Source organism: Canis lupus, chromosome 3 (genome assembly GCF_011100685.1).
Source record: "Canis lupus familiaris isolate Mischka breed German Shepherd chromosome 3, alternate assembly UU_Cfam_GSD_1.0, whole genome shotgun sequence".
NCBI classification, from domain to species: domain Eukaryota; kingdom Metazoa; phylum Chordata; class Mammalia; order Carnivora; family Canidae; genus Canis; species Canis lupus.
The window spans coordinates 55026552-55048490 of record NC_049224.1 but is presented as its reverse complement, the minus strand read 5'-3'; the positions used below and the strand labels follow the sequence as shown (position 1 = coordinate 55048490).

Genomic DNA, 21939 nt, shown 5'->3' with positions numbered 1-21939 from the left:
ATGGTAGATAATAAATAGTTAATGAACTCTAAGTGAGACAAACTTACTAAACTATAAAACATACCGCTCAGACTCCAGGATCCTTATTCCTTTCTCTCAAATCCTAAATGTTCAAAATTTGAGCATTCAGATGCTCTCACACGTGTGTGTAGATAAGATCCAGGAGGATAATGAGTTCTCTATCCTCCTGGAACCTCAGAACCAAAAATAAAAGCAAATGCAGGAATCCCATAGAAGCATCCTAAAGGTTTTCCCAAGTTCAACCCAGATGAATAAGTCTATCAGATACACATACGTTCATGGTTAAATACAAAAACTCATTCTCTTTTGAAGAGACCAGATGATGGCAATTATTTGTGATAAAACACTATTTTACAGGAAAGATGGTTTTTAGTTGGGTTAGCCTGTTCTTGGTTGGTCAGTGGGATGTTTCTAGCATTCCACTGGAGGCAGGAACCCACCTAGGGGTGAGGAGAGTAACATAATCAAGATCAGGGGATGGACAGATGCTCTATGCTGCTGCTAGGCTGTGAGAAGGGTCAGTTGTAAAAACAAAAATGAACCCTACAGTTTTGTTTGGATGCTATGAGAGAATTCTCTGAGTGCTGTTGAGAAAGATTGATAGAATTATGAAAGGCAAAGAAGATATTGGTGGTGATCTTCCTGAGTTGAAGACCTCTAAATGTATTCTGTTGGAATGATCCTGAGTAGAGATGGAAATGAGGCTTATCTGCAACGAGCCAGGACTGAAACCTCATGAAGGTGTATGTGCCGCTCTCTCAACAGCCCTATTATCAGCCACATAGACTACAGTTGCTTCATGTTGTTACCTGTGGAATTCAACTATCAAAACACCTGGGGTTGGGTCCTGGTTGTGCCCTTTGAACTTTGAAAAAGACCCTTTAAAATCATTCTTTCTAACGTGCTTGTCTTTACTTTGAGAGGATCGAGTATGCTAATGTTCTGTCATTTTGAAAGAGTATAAAGTATTATTTACCAGTGGACCTAAATCAAGAACTAGAGTAGAACAAATGTTAACCCTTAACCTACTTTGGTTGGGAAGGGAGATTTGAAAGGATGTCTGGGCACAACCCAACTAAAAGGGTTCTCAGGTGTCAGTCACTCAATCTGTCCTTTATGTCCTTCTCTTTTTATTGTGTCTGCTGTGCCTTTGGGTGACACATTCATCTCTTAATTCATCTGCCCTCATCTAACCACCCCCAAAAACCTGCTTTCCCAGTTTCCAATTATTTATTCTCAGAATTTATTTAGTTATAAAATTCCTATTCCAATAGCTCCTTTTAATTATCAAGATGCAGAATATATAAAAACTATATTGAATATAAATATTTTAAAAATAAAATTTACATATAATATTTTACATATATGTATAAAATTACCTCCGTTTCTATCCCCTTTTCTCTCTGTGGAGATGAGGGATGAGGCTAAAAGTTCCAAACTTCTAACTATGGCTTGATCTTTCTGGTGACCCACCCTACCCCCCAGAAGCCCACCCAGGGTCACCTCAATAGAACAAAAAAACATTGCTGCCACTTAATGAAGGAATCGAAGGGATTTAGGAACTCTGTTCGAAACCAGGGTCAAAGGCCAAATATATTTTAAAATATTTTATTTATTTATTCATGAGAGACAGAGAGAGACAGAGAGAGAGAGGCAGAGACACAGGCAGAGGGAGGCAGGCCCCATGCAGGGAGCCCGACAGGACTCGATCCCGGGACTCCAGGATTACACCCTGGGCCGAAGGCGGCGCTAAACTGCTGAGCCACCCAGGGATCCCCATTACTAGGAATTTAAAAGGTTTTTAAGAGTGCTGTGTCAGGACCCAGGGACAGAGTATATATGTATATATGTACATACATACATATATATATATATATATCTTTTCTATCCTCGCATTCACCATTTACTATACTTGGATACTTGGCTCCCTGTGTTAAATCCCATTATTATTTGCCTAAAGTGTATAGAAGCTTTCTTCTCTGGTCGTTTTTTCAGGTCTTCATTCTTTTCTGAAGCACCCCGCCCCTGCCATGTACTCATAGAAATATAAGAACAGTTTTACACTTTTCTCCTGCTAATCTTTTATCAGCTTAATTCTCTGGTCCAGCCAGAGACCCTAAGAGGGTTTTGGAGAATTTTTTCTTCCCATACACTAACATCTTCAGTACAGTGCTGAATAGAAATAGTGATAGCAGACATCCTTGTCTTGTTCTAATTTTGAAAGGAAGCTATATTAATTTGCCAGGCTGCTGTAATGAAGTACCACAGATTGGGTGGCTTAAGTAATAGGAATTTATGGTCTCACAGTTCTGGAGGCTAAAGGTCCAAGATCAGCATGTCATCAGGATTGGTTCCTTCTGAGATTGTGAGGGAAAATTGTTTCACGCCTCTCCTGTAGCCTCTGGTGGTTTACTGGCAACCTTTGGTGCTACTGGGCCATAGAAATATCACCCTGACCTCTGCCTTCATGTTCATATGATGCTTTCACTGTGTATGTGTCTGCTTCTGTGTCCACATTTCCTCTTTTTGTGAGGACACCAGTTATAATGGATTAGGATTCACCCTAATGGCCTCATATTAACTAATTACATCTACAATAACCCTATTTCCAAATAAGGTCACATTCTGAGATATTGGTTAGGACTTCAACATATTAATTTTTGTGGGATACAATTTAACTTGTGAGAAGCTCTGACACTTTGCTATTAAATGTGTTTGCCATGATAACCTTTATTAAATAAGTTCTTTCCTGTTTCCAGCTTGCTTAAAAGCTGTTATCTTGGGGATCCCTGGGTGGTGCAGCGGTTTAGCGCCTGCCTTTGGCCCAGGGCGCGATCCTGGAGACCCGGGATCAAATCCCACGTCAGGCTCCCGGTGCATGGAGCCTGCTTCTCCCTCTGCCTATGTCTCTGCCTCTCTCTCTCTCTCTCTGTGTGACTATCATAAATAAATGAAAAAAAAAATTTTTAAAAAAGCTGTTATCTTGGATGTTAACCTTTAATCAATGTTTTTATGTACTTAATGAGAGTTAATATATGGCTTTTCTTTAATCTGATAGCGGGTGATTTATTCTAATAGCTTTTCCATTTTAGTCCATGCCTGAATTTTCAGAATAAATCCAAATTGATCATGATTCTTAATACATTTCTATATTCAGTCTGCTAATATTTTAGAAGATAGTTTCTGCATCTTTGTTCATAAGAAAGATTGGCCTATAAGTTTTATTGTTGTCATTGGACCTTCTTTACTTTTTTTTAATATTGTTAAAATAGTGAGGACTGTGACAGAGATTGTTGGTTGGTTCAGTTTGGGATAATGAAAACATTTTGGAGATGGATGGTGGTGATGGTTGCATGACAGTATGACTGTACTTAATGCCACTGAACTATACACTTAAAAATGGTTAAAATGGTAAATATTATGTTATGTGTGTTTTACCACACACACACACACACACACACACACACACACACACACACACACACCAAGCCCACAGCTAGCATGCTTAATGATGAAAGACTAAAAGCTTTCCTTTAAAGATTAGGAATAAAACAAGGATGTTTGTTCTTACCATGCCTGTTCAGCATCATACTAGACATTCTAGGCAGGACAGTTATGAAAGAAAAAATAAATAAAAAGCATCCAGATTAGAAAGGAAAAAATAAAACTGCCTCTATTTAAAGATGACATGATCTTATATATAAGAAATTAAAAGAACACACACACAAACCTAACAGAGCTAATAAATTCAGGATGGTTTCAGAATATAAGATAAATGCACAAAAGGTCATGGATTATATAATTCCATTCATATAAAATATCCAGAATAGGCAAATCTAGAGACAAAAAGATTAGTGGTTACTAGAAGCTGGGGGAAGAGGGGAATCCGGAGTGACTGCTTCATGGATATGGGGTGTTTTTTGAAGGTGATGAAAATGTTTTGCAATAAGTGGTGATTGTTGTGCATGTTTATGAACAACCTAAACCCCACTAAATTGTATATTTTAAAATGGTGAACTTCAACAAGATTATATAGATGAAAAGTGCACATGAAAATATACTCAACATATTAAGGAAGTGCAAATTAAAACCATTGTGAAAAGAGGAGCCCAGAGAGAGATGGACGAAATGTTATATGGTATCTGGGATGGAATCCTGAAACAGGAAAAGGACCTTAGCAAAAAAGTAAAGAAAGCTGAATGAAGTATGGATCTTAGTTAAATGTTGGGGCGCCTGGGTGGCTCAGTCAGCTAAGTGTCTGCCTTCAGCTCAGGTCATAATCCTGGGGTCCATGGGATCCCTGGGTGGCGCAGCGGTTTGGTGCCTGCCTTTGGCCCAGGGCACGATCCTGGAGACCCGGGATCGAGTCCCACGTCGGGCTCCCGGTGCATGGAGCCTGCTTCTCCCTCTGCCTGTGTCTCTGCCTCTCTCTCTGTGTGTGTCTCTCATGAACAAATAAATAAAAATCTTTAAAAAAAATAAAATAAAAAAATAATCCTGGGGTCCTGAGATCGAGCCCCACATTGGGTTCCCTGCTCAGTGGGAGCATGCTTCTTCCTCTCCCTCTGGCCTCCACTTGTGCTTGCTCTCTCTAGTGCATGCTCTCTCTTTCTGAAATAAATAAATAAAAACGTTAAAAAATATAATGTGTCAATTCTGGTTCAATAACTGTCCCAAGTGGACAGTACTAATACATTTAAAAGGGTTTTTTGGGATGGTGAAACTGTTTTGCATGATTAATCTATCTATACGTGTGTTAAAATTCATAGAAATGTACAACAAAAATAGTTTACTGGATGTTAATTTTAAAAAATAAAATTTTTAAATGATTTGGAGGAATTGGAGAGTAAGAATAAGGAGAACCTGTAGATTTGGTCCCTGAAAGAAGCAAACTGCACTGGATGAGATCCATCTTTACAAAGGTTTCTCCTTAGGACACTCACCAGGCTGCACAGTGTAGGTGGCTCAAATTCATGCACAAAGCCACAGACTTCTTGGCTTAAGATAGCAGTGGATTTTAGTGGGGGAGTGGGAAAAATGAGTAAAGGTGGTCAAAAGGCACAAAATCCCAGTTAGATAAATAAGTCCTGGGAATGTAATGTACATCATGGTAACTATAGTTTAAAAAAATACAAAATATATCAGTGGATAAAGTTTACTGCTGCCAGAGCGGCTGAATATTGAAGGAGAATACCCAGAAAGGAGGCACTGGCAGGGAGGAAGTCCCCTCAAATCCTTAGAAGACCCCTTTCTGCACATCTACTTGGGTGAGACTCCAAGGAGTACAGTGGAAAGCAACAGTCAAAGGCAGGAAGCAAAGGCCAGATATTTCAGCTGCTGCCTGCTCTAAAAGAGGTGATATTTGTAGTTTGCTTTTCACAAACTCAAAGGGGCATGGTAAATGCCTTAGACTGTCTGCTGAAATCCCATAGGGGCCATGTGTTGGAAGACTATGTCCTGGGACTAAGGCTTTTACTCCAATAATAATGGGGAAACTTAAACCATAACAGTTGAACCCAAACTACACAAATACAAGATCACATTCCAGCTACTAATTTGACTGCCTGCTAATACAAAAATCAACATTCTTCAGAAGATAAAAGAATGTAGAATCTGTGTAATGTCATCCCAAATGTCTATTACAGAATTTTAAGAATCCTAGACATGCCTGCTCCCAAATGTAATTCAGTATTAATAGAAAAGCCAGACAATAGCAGTAAATACCAAGACCACTCAAATGTTGGGGGGGGGGGAGAATTTGAAGCAGGTATTATAAATACCTACAAAAGAGTTTACGGAAAAGAGTTATAATGAATACATGAATGAGGCATTTTAACAGAAAAAATTATTTTAAAAAATAGAAATACTAGAACTGAAAAAATAATTCAGTGAGTGGGTTTAACAGCAAATTGATGGTGTCCACACAAACTGTGAGATCAAATATCAAGAGACATCTCAGTTAAGGGACTGAGAACAAAATATTGAAAAAGAAGACCTATCAAACAATATTCAAGTGATGGGATTAATTGGAGTTCCAGAGGGAGATGAGAGAGAAAATAGGGTAGAAAAAAAAATGTGATTAATTAATGGCAAAAAAAAAAAAAATCCCTACATTTTGTAAAGACAAAATATTTCAGATTCAAAATCTCAGGGAACCACAAGACGATAAATATGAACAAAACCAATCTTAGACATATCACAATCAAGCTGCTGAAAAGAGAGATAAAGAGAAAATATTGAAAGCAGCCAAAGATGATAAACACATGACACACTAGAGAACAAAATGACTGGACTTTTCACTGACTTCTCACCTGAAACCATGAAGGTTGATAATAGTGGGGAAGGGTGGGGGTGGGGGGTAGTATCTTTAAAGTACTGAAAGAAAAAGATCATTAATACAGAATTCTATATCCAATAGGATAAATGAAGATTAAATAAGTATCTTCAGATTAGAAAATCATCTAAATTTATTGCCAGCAGATCTGGACAAGAAATGCTGAAGGAAATTCTTCAGGCTAAAGGGAAATAATATCAGAGAAAATCTTAGACCTTCACAAATGAATGAAGAGGACAAACAAAAAAATACAGAGAACAAACTGGTGGTTTCCAGAGAAGAGGTAGATGGAGAGATGGATGGTATAGATAAAGGGGATTAAGACTTGGCTTGATGAGCACTGAGAAATGCATTGAGTTGTTCACAATCATTTTATCGTACACCTGAAACTAATATATGGCACTGTATATTAAGTATACTTTAATTTAAAAGGAATGAATGAGGAGCAGAAATGATAAATATCTGAGTAAACATAGAAGATGTTTGTCCTTTTCTCTGAAAGATAGGACACTTTAAAGCAAAAATTATGTTACCTTGTGGTTTATAAAGTATGTAGTTATATATAACAAATACAGCATAAAGGATATAGAGGGGATGGGGTAAATGGACCCATGTCTTCATACAACCCATGAAGTTGTATGATATTATCTCTAAGTAGTTGTGAAAAGTTCAGTAGGTGTATTGCAATATTTAGAGACACTACTCAAATATAAGACAAAGAGGTAGAGTTAACTATCGGTAGATAAAATGGAACTCTTAAATACCTGACTGTGTTAAAAGACAGGAAAAGGAGAACAAAGGAACAAATATCAAAAGAATTTTTTAGATGGTAGACCTAAGTCCAACCATATCAATTATTATATGAAATATTTGTGGACTAAACAGTTTAAAGGCAGAGATTGCCAAAATGAATAAAACAAGACTATATTCTGTCTAGAAGAGCTGCACTTGAAATACAAAGAGACAGACTATATAAGTAATAGGATGGTAAAAGAACCTGCAAATGGGGAGCATGACATCAGATGCAATAGATTTCAACGCAAAACACAGTAGCAGAGATAAAGAAGGACATTTATACTAATAGAAGGTCAAGTCATCAGAAAGACATCACATGCATAAAGTGTTTATGTACCTAATAAAAGAGTTTCAAAATCCACAGAACAAACTTAACAAAAAATTTTTTAAAGATTTTATTTATTTGAAAGAGAGAGCACAAGTGGGGGGCGGTGCAGAGGGAGAGGGAGAAGCAGACTGCTGAGCAGGAAGCCCCATTTGGGACTCAATCCCAGGACTCCAGGAACATGACCTGAGCCCAAGGCAGATGCTTCACCAACTGAGCCCTAAATTCAATCAAATTAAAGGGAGAAATAGACCATCTCTCAATCATAGTTGGAAGTTTTAATATTATTAACAACTGAAAGAAAAAAACACAAAAAATCAGTAAAGACATAGATGATCTGAACATTATCAACCATACTGACCTAATTTATATTTCTAGAATACTGTAAATGTGCAAAGTAAATGTTTTTAAGTGCACATAGTATAGTCAACAAAATAGACCATATGTTAGTCGATACAGCAAGCCTCAATACATTCAAAGGGAATACAGAGTTTCTCTAACCACAATAGTGTGGGGATGGGGCACTTGGGTACCCTAGAGGGCCAGTGAGGGGATAAGTATGGGTTCAGAGAGCAAGCACAAGCAGGTGTGGAGGTAGGGGCAGAACATTATGAAGAAGAGACAGAGGATGGGTGAGGGCACCAATAACCCACCCAGACCCCAGCCTCATGGTCATTGGCTGCCACCTGCCTTCAGAGCTGCCAGGAGGGAGTGCTACTATCAAAATGGCCTAGGCCTTAAAGCTCAGGACAGAGCCCCAGGGCTTCCTGCTTGGCTTCCTTGTCTACCTGAGGGACTAATAGCTTGTCCTCCCTGCTCTGGCCCCACAGAGGGAGAGCACCTAGCAACGTGTGGAGTGTGGCCATTCCAAGGTAAGCTGCTTGGGCTGGGGGGCTGGGATTCAGGTGGGCTTACTCTGTGCCAAAGGGGAGGGATGAGCAAACCCTTTGAAAGGACAGGAAGGGTCAGAGCGGAGTATACTGAGGGCTCAAGGGAAGGGCCTGCTCTGCCCCAGTAGGGAGCCCCAACCCTTGTTCTGACTGAAGGTACCAGTTGAAGGCAGCGACCCCAGAACCTTCCTCCCCACAGAAGAACTCTGTCCAGGGCTAGGCTGAAGGGGGATGGGAGGGGTTGGAAGTTCTGGTCCGACTACAGCCCCAGAACCAAGGGCTGCCACAGTGGCCCCACAATGTCTGTACTTAGTGACAGGACCCCATTGGGTTGAGGTCCAGGGCTACCCTCATCATTCTGTTCCCCTGAAAGCCTCAGGTGAAAGAAGATAAGCTCAGGCCCCCAGAAAAGCCCCAGTGAAGTAGGCAGCATTGTCAGGACAGTGCAAAGAGAGAGGTGCTTTGTGCCCCAGTCTCTAGCTCATGGGTCGGGCCCTGCTCCTTTCCTTTCTTACAAGGAAAATGGTGGCTTGGTTCAATGAAAGCCAAAGGGAAGGGCGGCTGTTTCTCCTGGTCAGGAAGGATGCACTTCCTAGTGGGGGTGTCTGGGGGAAGGGGGCCATCGTGTGCTAGCATCATGAGAGCCGTAGTACTTGTACAGTGGTGGAGGTCAACGGCACTAGACCAGACCCTCTGGGGTTGAATACTGGTTTCTCCACCTACTAGCTTATACTCTCTCCAAGCCTTGGTTCCCTCAACTGTAAAATGGGAAAGCTAACGACATCTATTTTATGACAGTTGTTTTTAGGACTAAATGGGGTTTTAGCACAGTGTTTTGGCAGTAGATATTATTATGGGTGGAGCACCACATGTAGACCTAGATCCTCTATCTGAACGGACATCTCATCCAGACCCTGACTCAAATTCCAGGGCCCGGTTGAAGGTGGCCAGAGTGCTGCAGGGCTCCTACCTCCACTGGGGAACTTTCAGAGGGAGTCAGGGGTGGGGCCCTGCTTGCCTGGGCCTTTCCAGCTGGGTGATTCTCTGAGAGCTCTGGGCCAGGGGTCACAGGGAGGCAGCCAGCCTCTGAGGGCCCATTGTTCTTCTCTGAGCTGGGAAAGATGCCTTCTCCCCACCTCTCTTCCCCCTGATGCCTGACTCTGCATGCTCAGGAGCAGACCAAAGGTAAACAAACACTGCCGTCTCTCCCTGTGCAGCTCACAAAGAGCTCTCAGTGTCTCACAATGGTCCTGTGATTCCCAGCCTTCTGAGCTCAGTGCCTCCAGTTCACAAATGAGGAAGTTGAGGCCCACAGGGAGGAAGTGGTATATGTGATGCCCCAAATAGAGAAGTGGCTCATCCAGGATTCGGTCTCCCAGTCCTGTATCTGGTATTGCAGACTCAGGGGCACAACAAGTTCACAGCCATGCACCGACAGCTGCCCCGCCCCCCCCGCCCCCCCATGGACATACACACAGACACACACAGTACACAGCCCAGGGAGATACAAAGGGAGGGGCAATGGCCTAAACCCTCCCTCCTCAGCAGCCAGGTGATGATAGCTAGGTTTCTTTTTGTTTGTTTGTTTGTTTGTTTGTTTGTTTGTTCTCCTCCCTAGATGAGCTTCACAGGTAACTGGAGCAGCAGAAGTCCTCAGCTTGTCTTGTCTTCTCCCCAGGTGGGATGCCTGCTGCCCCAGTAGGGGCCAGGGTACAGCTGTGGCCACTACTTGGCCTAGTGTTAAAGGGGGGAGAGGGAAGCAGGAACCAAGGTGCCCTCCCTACCTGAGGGATTGCCAGAGAGTATGACCAAAGGCTGAGGGCTGTGCATGTGACTGGTTTAAAATCAAAGGATGTGGAAGGGGAGAGACCAGAGTCTAGGGTGACCATCCAGGTTTTCCTGGGTTTGGGATGTGCAACTTTCAATTTTAAAACCTGGAAAGTTCCAGGCAAACTGGGATGAGCTGGTCACAGTCTTCCACAGCTTCTAGTCTGGGAAAACAAGACCTCCAGGAATACATAAAGGAGACTACAGGCTAGGGCCGAAAAGGAAACAAGAGTGTCAGGGATGAGAGAGACACAGCCACATGGTGGTTGGCACCTCTGCAACTTTGGCTGAGTAGCACCACTCCTCGTTTGCATATGGGTTCTTCCCACCCCAGTCAAATCTGCTGGAGTCAGGCCCCTCCCTTCCAACAAAGACACCCAGAGACCCGGGAGTGGTGGGCCACTTCTTTGGAGGTCCTTGCCAGCCTGGGATGGGTCAGTGCTCAACAGGCCCCAATTTTCACCTTCTTTCCTGGGGAACCGTCTCAGACCATATCTCTGGCACAGCCCAGGAGGCCATCTTTCCAAGTCCCTAGATGGCTCTGTTCCCAGTAGATATGAGAAACCTCTTCCTTCCATATAGGGAAACGGAAGGTAAAGGTGACCAGACACACAGCTGTGTGCCTTGGTTTTCTTATCCTGAAAACAGGGATACTGTCCCTTTTTTGTAGAATTGTATTAAACATCAAATGAGCAGCTGCTCAATAGAGGTTTGCTGCGGAGCCTGTTGGAGGAGATGCCTCTCTTGGGTCCAGAGGTCATTTGGGTTTCTGTTTCTTTTTTTTTTTTTTTTTAATTTATTTTTTATTGGTGTTCAATTTACTAACATACAGAATAACCCCCAGTGCCCGTCACCCATTCACTCCCACCCCCCGCCCTCCTCCCCTTCCACCACCCCTAGTTCGTTTCCCAGAGTTAGGAGTCTTTACATTCTGTCTCCCTTTCTGATATTTCCCACACATTTCTTCTCCCTTCCCTTGTATTCCCTTTCACTATTATTTATATTCCCCAAATGAATGAGAACATATAATGTTTGTCCTTCTCCGACTGACTTACTTCACTCAGCATAATACCCTCCAGTTCCATCCACGTTGAAGCAAATGGTGGGTATTTGTCATTTCTAATGGCTGAGTAATATTCCACTGTATACATAAACCACATCTTCTTTATCCATTCATCTTTCTTTGGACACCGAGGCTCCTTCCACAGTTTGGCTATTGTGGCCATTGCTGCTATAAACATCGGGGTGCAGGTGTCCCGGCGTTTCACTGTATCTGTATCTTTGGGGTAAATCCCCAACAGTGCAATTGCTGGGTCGTAGGGCAGGTCTATTTTTAACTCTTTGAGGAGCCTCCACACAGTTTTCCAGAGTGGCTGCACCAGTTCACATTCCCACCAACAGTGTAAGAGGGTTCCCTTTTCTCCACGGTTTCTGTTTCTTCAGCTCAACTCGGGTACATGCAAGTCCCAGGTGTTGCCTCCAGGGAATGGCAAGATGGGAGATGGTTGAGGAAGGGGATACTGAGGGTGGTGAGAGTGGGGGGAGGGAGATTGGAGAGGATGGAATTTAGGATGAGAAGAACACACTGGATGAGGAGCAGGTCCCAATTGCTGGGAACCGAGGGGTTCTCAGCAGGCTCAGGGTAGGATTCATTCGTGATGCCCAGGTCTCTGGCATTCTTCAGCACACAGAGGCATGGATCTCCTTGGGCCCTGAGAGGCCCAGCTGACCTGCTGCCCTCCTGCCCAGTGGAAGGAACGGGCTCCCCCATCATCCCGGCCTGTGCAAACAAACCCCCGGCGGTCTGGTCCCTGTTTCCTCTCAGGCCCTGACCGGGGCAGTCAGCACCATTAAGTTCTTCCTCCCTGAGGCTTTCCTGGGTCGCCACTTCGAGACCGTGGAGTTGGAGGGCAGCGAGCCCGAGCCAGGAGACCTCTTCCTGTTCAGGCTGTTGTCCCCCACCGGACGCTGGTGCGGGGCCCACGTGGGTGTGTACTGTGGCCACGGGGAGATCATCCACTTTGAAGGTGAGCATCTCCGGCTGGGACACCAGTGGGTGGGGCAGCGAGAACGAAAACCGGGTTCCATGCTGGAGGTGCGGGTCTCTGAAGATGGGCGACCCAGCACGCAGGGTGCAGGGCTCAGGGCCCCCAGGGCCTGGGAGATTTGGCTGCAGGATCAAGGCTGATCTGCGCCCACTGGGCGACCCCTGCAGGGAGGAATGTCGCCGGCCAAGGGCCTCACCCGTTACTGGGCTCCTATGAAGGCATCGTATCCAAACAGGGGCAGCGCCCAATGCTGCGCTCCCGCTCGCTGTGGCGTGTGCTGCGTAGACGTGGCGGCGTGGACCGCGTGGCTCTGGAGCACCGCGTGCGGGAGGCAATGGATGCGGACCCGCCCCCATATCACCCCACGCGCAGCAACTGCGTGCACTTTGCGCTGCGTCTGCTGGGCCCCATGCCCATCCCGGACCCCCTGCAAATAGATAGCGGTCCTATTAACTCGGTGAGTGCTGCCCAGCTACCCTTGCACCACCTCACCTCACCTCCCAAGCCAGTTAACAAATGCCGCTAACCAGTGTGCTCCTGCAAAATTCACACTTTCCCTCCCAGCCCGGGCCACGCTCCTCAAACACAAGGTCCACTTTACTCTGGCAGACCCAAAGCACCCAGAGGGAAACTAGGCCTGCCAGCTCGTGGAGATTCCACTTCTCTGAAACTCTTGGGCCCACTCCAGGAAGGCCCCAGCTCACAGATCTTGGCCACATCTGTTTCCTTCAGCCTACCAACTTCTAAACCCAGGCGCTGCCCTGGTCCTTGTTACCCTCCATTCCCATTCCCCCAGGGGAACCTGCCTATGGAGCCATCTTCCTGGGCCCTGTCCGTTTACACCCAGGCCCACAAATTCTGGTTCTGGAGACACTGGGATCCTAGTCTATAGATTAAGACTCAGCCCTATAAACTCTTCTTCTCACCGCTTCTTCTGCTCACCAAGTCAAGCCCTCTTCACCTCCTCCTCCAAGCCCAGGGAAGAGACCCCAGCCATCCAATCCGACGCCCAAACTCACGCCCAACTAGATCCCACCCCTTTTCCAAACCTGGCCACTACTTTCTAGATCCAGGCCGTCTTTCCTTGGGGGTACTTCTGGCCTTGGGAACTGAGCTGGGGGCCTACATGATCCAGGGGTCCTGACTGTCACACCAGACCTTACCCTAGCCTCTTTCTTCCCTCTCTCCCTTCCTTCCTAGGTGTCGGTGGACTTGAACTTGGCTATGGACTAGGTGTGATCTTAGGCCCTCCTGAATAGGCACGGGGCCTCAGAAATGGCCATTAAACTATTTTGCAAAGATGAATTCCGGGCTCACTGCCGCTTTTATTCAGTCTCCGTTTCTCTGCCTGCAGCCTGCTGTAGGCTCCTCACTAGGACAGACCTCCTTAAATTCTGTCGCGTTCAGGAACCCCCCACCCCCACCCCCGGCTTCCTGGTGAGAAACCAAAACACCACCAGAGAGCCCAGATTTTGCAGAAAAGATGTTGCAGGGAGACGGAGGGGCCTGGGTCTCTGAAGTGGGTCTCGGGGTGCAGTGCCTCGTTCCCGCTCTAGGACCGCCCCCCAGCGCTGTGACACAGCCTCCTCTTCAGTCCCCTGCTTTCCTTCCTCTGCGTGGGCTAGCGTGTGTGGCTGTGTCTGGAATGAGCGGAGCCCCTAGAGGCCCTTCCACCGAGACCCTGTGGTCGGGAGGGGGAAGGAGGGCGCTCTGCGTCTCCAGGAAGGCTGTGCCACCCCCAGTCCAGCGGCGGGGCGCGGAGGTGCATCCAGTCCTACTGGACCGAGGCTTCCCGACGGGGAGGGGGAGGGGGCGGGGATTTCCGAGGCCTGCGGGCGGGCCCGGCCCCCCAGGCTCAGCCCCGCCCCCCGCGGACACGCCCTCCGCTCCGCACGCGCCGGTCCCTTTAAGAGCCTCTCGGCGCGGCCCGGATTGAGAAATCAGCGCTCGGCCTCTGCCCGCGCCGACTGCGGCCTCCGCGGAGCCCGGCCCGCGCTGCTTCCCCGGCCCCGGCCCCGGCCCCGGCCTCCGCCCCAGCCGCCCCATGTCGGCCGCCCCCGCCTACGGCGAGGACAAGGGCGGCTCCGCCGGCCCCGGGGAGCCCGAGTACGGCCACGACCCGGCGAGCGGCGGCATCTTCTCCTCCGACTACAAGCGGTGAGGAGCCCGCGGCGCGCCGGCACCATGGACAGCGCCCGGCCGCGCGGACCGGAAGCCCGCCCTGCCCCCTCCCCCTCCCCCTCCCCGCGCCCGGCGGCGCCCGGGCCCTGCACCCCCCTCCCCCCCCCCCCCCGTCCCCAGCCTGTCCCCAGCCCGTCCCCGCGGCCCCAGCCCTGCCCCGGGGCCCACCAGGAGGGCCCGACCCCGGCCCCCCAGCCCCGGGCGTGCCTGCAGTCTGTGGGTTCGCACGACAGCTTCCCCGCCCCTTCCACGCGGGGCGAGCTGGCTCCAGAGGACCGTGGGGGAGGCTCAGCGTCGGTGAGCTGAGCCTGGGGCCTGTCCGGGAAAGCTGGCCCTGCGTGTGCCCTCCGAGCCTCCCGAGCCGGGCCTCTCCTACGGATCGTTTCCCTGGTTCTGGCCCCACGCTCAGGCCCCCAGCTCCCATCAGGCTGGCGCTCACACACCTGCTTCCCACTTTGCCCCTGGAGTTCCGCCCTACGAGGTCTTCCCACTCTTGCCCTCCACCTTTGGCTCATTCTTTGGTTCTTTATCTGTAAATCCTGAAACCAGCATTTTTTAAAAAATATTTTATTTATTTATTCATGAGACACACAAAGAAGCAGAGACGTGGGCAGAGGGAGAAGCAGGCTCCCTGTGAGGAGCTTGATGAGGGACTCGATCCCAGGACCCCGGGATCACGGGGAGGGCCCCACCCTGGCCCTCTCCGTAGGCCTGCAGCCCCCTTCCCGACCTGAGGCAAAGGCAGATGCTCAACCACTGAGCCACCCAGGCGCCCCATGAAACCAGTATTTTAAGGGGGTTCTATGTCCATTCTTGTCCTAGTCACTGTGAATGCAGGACCATTCTCAGTCCTCGTCCTCTAGTGGCTCTAGACGGGAGCACAGAGGAAGAATCCATGCTGTGGAAGCAGTCAGAGGGAGGGATGCGAGGAGCTGGTGCCTGGCCTGGAGAACAGAGGCAGGGGAGCATGAAGGGTGTTCTAGGCAGAGCAAAGAACTGGTAGGGAGAGGGGAGATGGAGAGCCAGGCTTTGTAGGTGCTAGTGGGATATGGCCCAAATCGTTGTGCAATCCTCTGGAGTGACCAGAAATGAGGGTTCTGAGCAGGTTATACAGATTTGCATTTTAGGATTCTAGGCTGAATTATGCAGAAGAGATTGGGGTGTGCTAGTTTGAGCAGGAAACAAGGGGTGGTGTGGAAGTTGGGGGAGGGGACATGATGGTGGGAGGGGCAGAGGATTTGAGGGCTTTTGAGACTGTAGAAGTCACAGACTTGATTAACTGGGGGAAGAAGGTAAGTATAATACTCAGATTACTATTTCTTGTAACTGGATAGATGGTAGTGCCTTACAGTGTGTTTGGAAATAAAGATGTTACAAACAAATTTGTGAAAATAATTTGGAGCCCAGCTTTTGAGAGCCTGAGATTGTAAACTCTGGGGGGTATTTAAGCCTAGGAGCTAGGAGATTTTAGGATTTGGATTCCAGGACAGATTCTTAACATATATATATTTAAATAAATATATTTAATATATATATAAATAAATATATTATATTATATTATATTATATTATATTATATTATATTATATATATTAAAGCCACAGAAGGAAGTGAAGGTAACCCAGGGATATAAAATGAGTACAGACAGTGCACAGATAGGAACTTTAAAGACACAGACATTAGGGATGACCAGAATGCAGTGGAAGAGTGTTTCAAGGTAACTGAGAAAAAGTAAACTGAAGGCATCATGCGGTTTCAAGGAGGCAGCAATCCATAATGTCAACCCAAACAAGGGAAAGAAATCACGACCATTGGCTTGACAAAGAGTCGGTCAACCTCTCCCTGTTCTGCTCCCCACTTCCTGTTCTGTGGGACAAGTCTGGCGAAGTCAGAAGAGGGGGAGCTGGGTTATTTTTCCCCAACATTCTATTACGAACAATGTTAAACATACAGAAAAATTGATTTTATAATACAAGGAATACATACATACCCTCCACCTAGATCCAACCATTGTTGACATTGTGCCATGTTTGCTTTATTTATTTTTTATTTTTTAAACATATTTTATTTATTTATTTATTTATTTATTTATTTATTTATTTATTTATTTATTTGAGACACACAGAGGCAGAGACATAGGCAGAGGGAGAAGCAGGCTCCCTGCAAAGAGCTCGATGTGGGACTCAGTCCCCAACCCCACCATCACGCTCTGAGCCAAAGGCAGATGCTCAACCGCTGAGCCACCCAGGCATCCCTGCTTTATTTTTTTTTAAGATTTTATTTATTTATTCATGAGAGACAGAGAGAGGCAGAGACATAGGCAGAGGGGGAGGCAGGCTCCCTGTGGGGATCCCGATGCAGGACTCCATCCCAGGACCCCAGATCATGCCCTGAGCCCAAGGCAGATGTCCAACCGCTGAGCCACCCAGGTGCCCCTCAGCCCTAAATTCTTATCAGCGTCTCAAACCAGGTTAAAGTGAATAAAGGAGCAAATAAGAGATAAATAAATAAAACACAGTGAATGGGAAATTTGGTTTCCAGAAGTTTGTAAAGGGGAGAGAGAGAGAGAGAGAGAGAGAGAGAGAAAGAGTAGCTGGAGATAATTAGTTCAAGAAGGTTTATTTTATTTTTGCTGTTACTTTTGCTTATTATCTGGATGGGGAGCCTGGAGCAAGTCTAACTGCTGATGGGAAGGAGCCAGTTGTGTGGGAGAGGCTGAAGGGAACTGAAGCAGGCCTGGACCCCTGGGTGGTGGGAGGGGAAGCCTACAGAGCTGCCTTTGAGGAGGATCACTGCCCACGGGGAGGAGAACAGGAGAGGAGACGCAGATGTTTGGGAGCTGCAGGGGATTTTATCTGAGGCCTTTCATTTTCATGAGAAACAGGTGGTGAAGCTCTCAGAGCCAGAGAGCAAGGCTGTGGGTGGGGATTTGAGGCACATTGAGCAGGTCTGAAATCCAGCAAATAAAGCCAACTACTCCTGGCAGGGTAGGGGCAGCAAGGATGGGAGGGCCTTGGGTATGAGAGAGAGAGCAGCTAGAGGGACGGGCTGGGAGGCTGGGCCAGGTGGGGAGGAAGTAGAGACCAGAGAATACTGAGAAGGAAGGAAGGAATCAAGGACCTGGCTCCGGGTTCGGGTCAGAGTGGGAAGGGGGTGTACAGGGTTTCTGAGGAAGAGCAGTTCTGGGGAGGCAGGGGTCCAGATGTGGCAGGAGAGTGGGAGTGAGGAGGGCATCCCTCACCTCTGTCTGGATCAGCTCCCCTGGCCCACAGGCCAGAAATAGGGGTGGTTTACTCCCCAGTCCCTGCCGTCCTCCCCATCTGGAGTCCTATCTCTGAGCCACGAAAAGGAAACCAGAGCCTCCTTCCCTGCCAGTGTCTGGTTTCTGAGTTTCGGGGGCGGACCGTCTAGGACAGGGACAGGCGTCCCTGGCTCCCTGGTTGGCTCAGTCTCATCTCAGAGCAGGACCCGGTGCCCCATGCAGCGATTCCTGCAGCTCCCGGGGGCTGTGGTGAGGCCAGGGGGCAGAGGGGCTGGTGCAGCTGACCAGGAGGCTGCCAGCCCTGTGCTGGCCCCTGAAGGCGGGCCCCCACCCTGGTACCAGGCCCTGCAGCCTGAGGAGCTCCGGTGGCTGCAGGCCCCCGAGGAAGACACAATCCCGGAGGCGTCCCTGGAAGGGCCTGGCCCGGAGCCTGGCCAGAGCCAGAGCCAGCCGCTAAGGTACAGAGGAACTCCCAGGGCCCCTCACCCCCATGCCAGGAAGGGTGGACAGCTGCTGCTCTAGCTCAAACTCCACCTCCCCAGGAGGAGGTCTAGGTGGGTGGGGGCATCAGGGGTGCAGTGTGGGGGCTGAGTGTATGAGGCGATGAACATAACTCGGGCAGCTCTGGCAGGGGGGGATAGTGTTATGGTTCCACCTGGACCTTCCCCCTCCCAGGTCCCGGCTGCAGTGGGCTCTGGGTGAGGTTTGGAGACAGGCTAAGATGCAGAGTTTGGGCAGCCCACCCCCACCCCCACTTCTAATGGATTGGGATTTGGTGGTGAGGAGAGGGAGGAAGGTGTATATCAAGGAGGTGAGCACGTCTGGCCTCAGTGTCTGGGTGGCTCTGGCCACCCCCTGGAGAGTTCCTCGGCCAGGTCAGGCCAGGGGTCAGGGCAGAGAGAGTGCGGTGTAAGGGGATCTGACCACAGAGGCTAATGTTTCATGGCTTCGGAGCCTTGCTGTGCATCCCTCGCTCCCTCTCCCTCTCGGGCACACAAGATGACGGCCCGGGGGTGGTCACATCCCAGGAGGGGGCTGATGTCTGCTCATGGGCATTTGACAGTCCTGCCTGGCTCCCTGTGCCATGTACCCACAGGCCCTCCCCTCCCTCAATTCTCCTTGGCCGGCTGGAGCCTCCAGGGCCTGGAGTATTTGCACCAGGCCGGGAGGGTGGGAGTAGTATGGGTGCTGCAGCACGGCCCCAGGGGTGGTGCATTTGACAGGGGCCTGTGGCATTTCTAGGAGTGGTGAGGACACTCCGGGTGAGGAAGTCTGCTTTAGAGAACACCCAGGCAAACTCCAGCTGCTCCCAGTCAGGTCACCCAGGCCCACCCCTCAGGAGGAGGCCGGAGGGTCCATGAGGCTGCCTGTGTTTGATCCTAGAAGCCTAAATTCATCTTCCAGCATCTCAAATAGGAGTTGACTGGACACTGGGGAATGAGGCCAGAGTGACAGTTTTGTTGAGAGGGTGTATGTGTACGTGGTGTGTGTTGTGGAGGGGCTTGGGTGTGGGGGTGCATTGGGTGGGATGTGCACATCCAGATGGGGGTGTGGGAGGGAATGGAGAAGTCTTGTGGGAATGTGTGTGTTTGTGGGGGTCTAGGGATGTGGGTGTGAGGTATGTGTTAATGCATATGTGGGTATATGTGTGTAGAGTTTCTGTGGGAAGTGTCTGAACGTGTGGTGTATGTGTCTGTGATCGTGTGTTTCTCCAAGGGTCGTGGGTGTGTATGAGTTTATGTATGAATTGTGTGTGTCTGGGGGTACAGGTGTGTCTGGGGATGTGTGGATATATCTATGGGGTGGAGGTGTGGGGGTATGGGTATGTCTAGGGGTGTAGGTGTGAGGTGTGTCTGGGTGTGAGAATGTCTGGGGTCCAGGTGGTCTGTGGGGTGTGGGTATATCTGGGGGTGTGGGTATGTCTGGGGTACAGATGTGTCTGTGGGGGGGATGTGGGGATGTCTGGGGTACAGATGTGTCTGTGAGGGGTACAGGCGTGTCTGTGGGGTGCAGGTGTGCCTGTGGTACGTGTGGATGGTGCTGGAGCGTGGAGGGGGTATTGGGATGTGTGGGTATTTGTGGGATGTGTGCTGTGAGCTGTCCATATGGTGGAATGTGGCAGTTCAGCGGCCTGCACTCATACTCGGGGACCGGGGTGCCCAGCGTTTATCCTCCCACAGCCCTAATGGTGCCCATGCTCAGCTGCACCGTCTGGGCCTCCTGTACCCCGTGGGCTTGAGCTCAGCCTGCAGGAGTGGACCACCTGGCCTGTGTTTGGGAGAGTGAGAAGATCCTCTGATCTGGGGGCGTTTAGATGAGCATGGCTGGGGCTGGACATTCTTCTGCCTTCTGTGATGACTAGCAGGTCTTCTGTGTCCTGGAAGACATTAGCTTTCTATCCTGCTTTCCACCAAAAAATCTGTTCAGGAAAGACCCTTTCTAAAACCCTTGGATCATCCATAGCTTAGCTCTGCTTCTGTCCCTTCTGAGTGTGCGTTAGGCACTTGGGCATCTGTGCAGAAGGCAGCCCATGCATCACGTTGGCTTCTTCCCTTCCTCTCGGCCTTTGTCGCTGACTTGCCTCTCAGCACCGGCAGCACCGCCACCCTGGCCTGTCTGTGACTGTTGTCCTGCTCATCCCTGCTGTCGCTATTCGCTTCAATTTCTGACATTCTGCTGTCTCTAAATATGTCATTGCTTTTTTTTTTTTTTTTTTTATGGGTTGTCATTGCTTTTTAATTTCTACTGTTAGTGATAACCTTTCTAGGCTGGGTTCTCCTGCCTGGCTCAAAAGCTGTGGCTTATTATCTGGAAGATGAGAGAATTGTGCAGGACTCTGCACACACTGATCACCACATCTTGGAACCGTTTTGGCAACACATGAGCACATCAGTTGTCCCACAGCTGTCTTGGCTGTATAGAAGCATTTTTTCCATGAGTCTATTCACAGGTTCACTTCTTTGACCACCTACCCCTAGACCTCTGAGTATGGTCAGGCAGGTTGTTCACTGCACAAGGGCACATGACTGAGGACTACCAGACTATGCTCCACTCTTTGAAAGGAGAGCGATAGCTCAGGGCTATGTCTCCTTGGAGGGACTAACAGGTGTGGATATGCTTGCAGCAGCCCTTACAATGAAAGCTGGATATAGACCTTAAATCTATATTGGTGCTTTATTTTGTTTTTGTTTGTTTGTTTAAGATTTTATGTATTTATTCATGAGAGACAGAGAGAGGCAGCGACATAGGCAGAGGGAGAAGCAGGCGACATTCAGGGAGCCCGATTCAGGACTCAATCCCAGGACCCCAGAATCACAACCTGAACAGATGCTGAACCGTTGAGCAACCAGGCGCCTTAATGCTTTATTTTGAATATTAAATTTTTGTTTGCCATATCCCAAATATTTTCCTTTCTGTTGCTTTATAGGCTGTATTGTGTCCCCTTCAAATTCCTATGTTGAAGTCCTAACCCCTGGTACCTCAGAATATGACTATATTTGGGGCAGGGGTCTTTAAAGAGGTGATTATGTTAAAATGAGGTCATGAGGGATCCCTGGGGGGCGCAGCAGTTTGGCGCCTGCCTTTGGCCCAGGGCGTGATCCTGGAGACCCGGGATCGAATCCCATGTCGGGCTCCCGATGCATGGAGCCTGCTTCTCCCTCTGCCTATGTCTTTGCCTCTCTCTCTCTCTCTGTGTGACTATCATTAAAAAAAAAAAAAAAAAAAAAAAATTTAAAATGAGGTCATGAGAGCCCTAACCCATTCTGATTGGTGACCTTATAAGAAGAGGAAATTTGGGGGCACCTGGGTGGCTCAGTGGTCGAGTATCTGCCTTCAGCTCAGGTCGTGATCCCAAGATCCTGGGATCGAGTTCCACATTGGGCTCCCTGCATGGAGCCTGATTCTCCTTCTGCCTGTGTCTCTGCCTCTCTGTGTGTCTCTCATGAAAAAAATCTTAAACTAAAAAAGAGGAAATTTGGACACAGGGAGACACAGTGGGAAGACCATGCGCAGACACAGGAAGACCACCATCTATAAGCCAAGGAGAGAGGCCTCAGAAGAGGCCACTGCCCATGCCCACTACCACCATCTCAGACTTCTAGCCTCTAAAATTTTGAGAAAATAAATTTAGGTTGTTTAAGCCCACACAGTCTGTGGTACTTTGTTATAGCAGACCTAGCCAACAAATACAGTTGCCATATTTGTTTTTTTATCTTAAATTTAGTTTCATATACAAAAGTTTTAAAAAATTAAACC

At 48.2% G+C, this 21939-nt stretch overlaps 2 protein-coding genes across 10 annotated transcripts in view; both read left to right on the top strand.

The window, feature by feature from the left end:
• Positions 1 to 13545, top strand: part of LOC106558622 — a 32486-nt gene extending 18941 nt beyond the window's left edge. For 3 of the 8 annotated variants that reach the window (XM_038532951.1, XM_038532950.1, XM_038532947.1), the window contains 4 exons: positions 8306 to 8347; positions 9984 to 10043; positions 12018 to 12219; positions 12408 to 12822. In XM_038532951.1, coding sequence (XP_038388879.1) covers positions 9984 to 10043; positions 12018 to 12219; positions 12408 to 12766 — 621 coding nt within the window. In that variant the 5' untranslated portion in view covers positions 8306 to 8347 and the 3' untranslated portion in view covers positions 12767 to 12822. Of the gene's footprint in view, positions 1 to 8305; positions 8348 to 9983; positions 10044 to 12017; positions 12220 to 12407; positions 12825 to 13440 lie in introns of those variants that run through there. The other 5 variants (XM_038532948.1, XM_038532952.1, XM_038532949.1 and 2 more) reach the window with 3 other exon arrangements.
• Positions 13546 to 14249: 704 nt separating this feature from the next.
• The window catches only part of AP3B2 (adaptor related protein complex 3 subunit beta 2), a 33402-nt gene continuing 25712 nt past the window's right edge, over positions 14250 to 21939 (top strand). The window contains exon 1 of one of the 2 annotated variants that reach the window (XM_038532940.1): positions 14250 to 14397. In XM_038532940.1, coding sequence (XP_038388868.1) covers positions 14285 to 14397 — 113 coding nt within the window. In that variant the 5' untranslated portion in view covers positions 14250 to 14284. Of the gene's footprint in view, positions 14398 to 17558; positions 18141 to 21939 lie in introns of those variants that run through there. The other variant, XM_038532939.1, reaches the window with a different exon arrangement.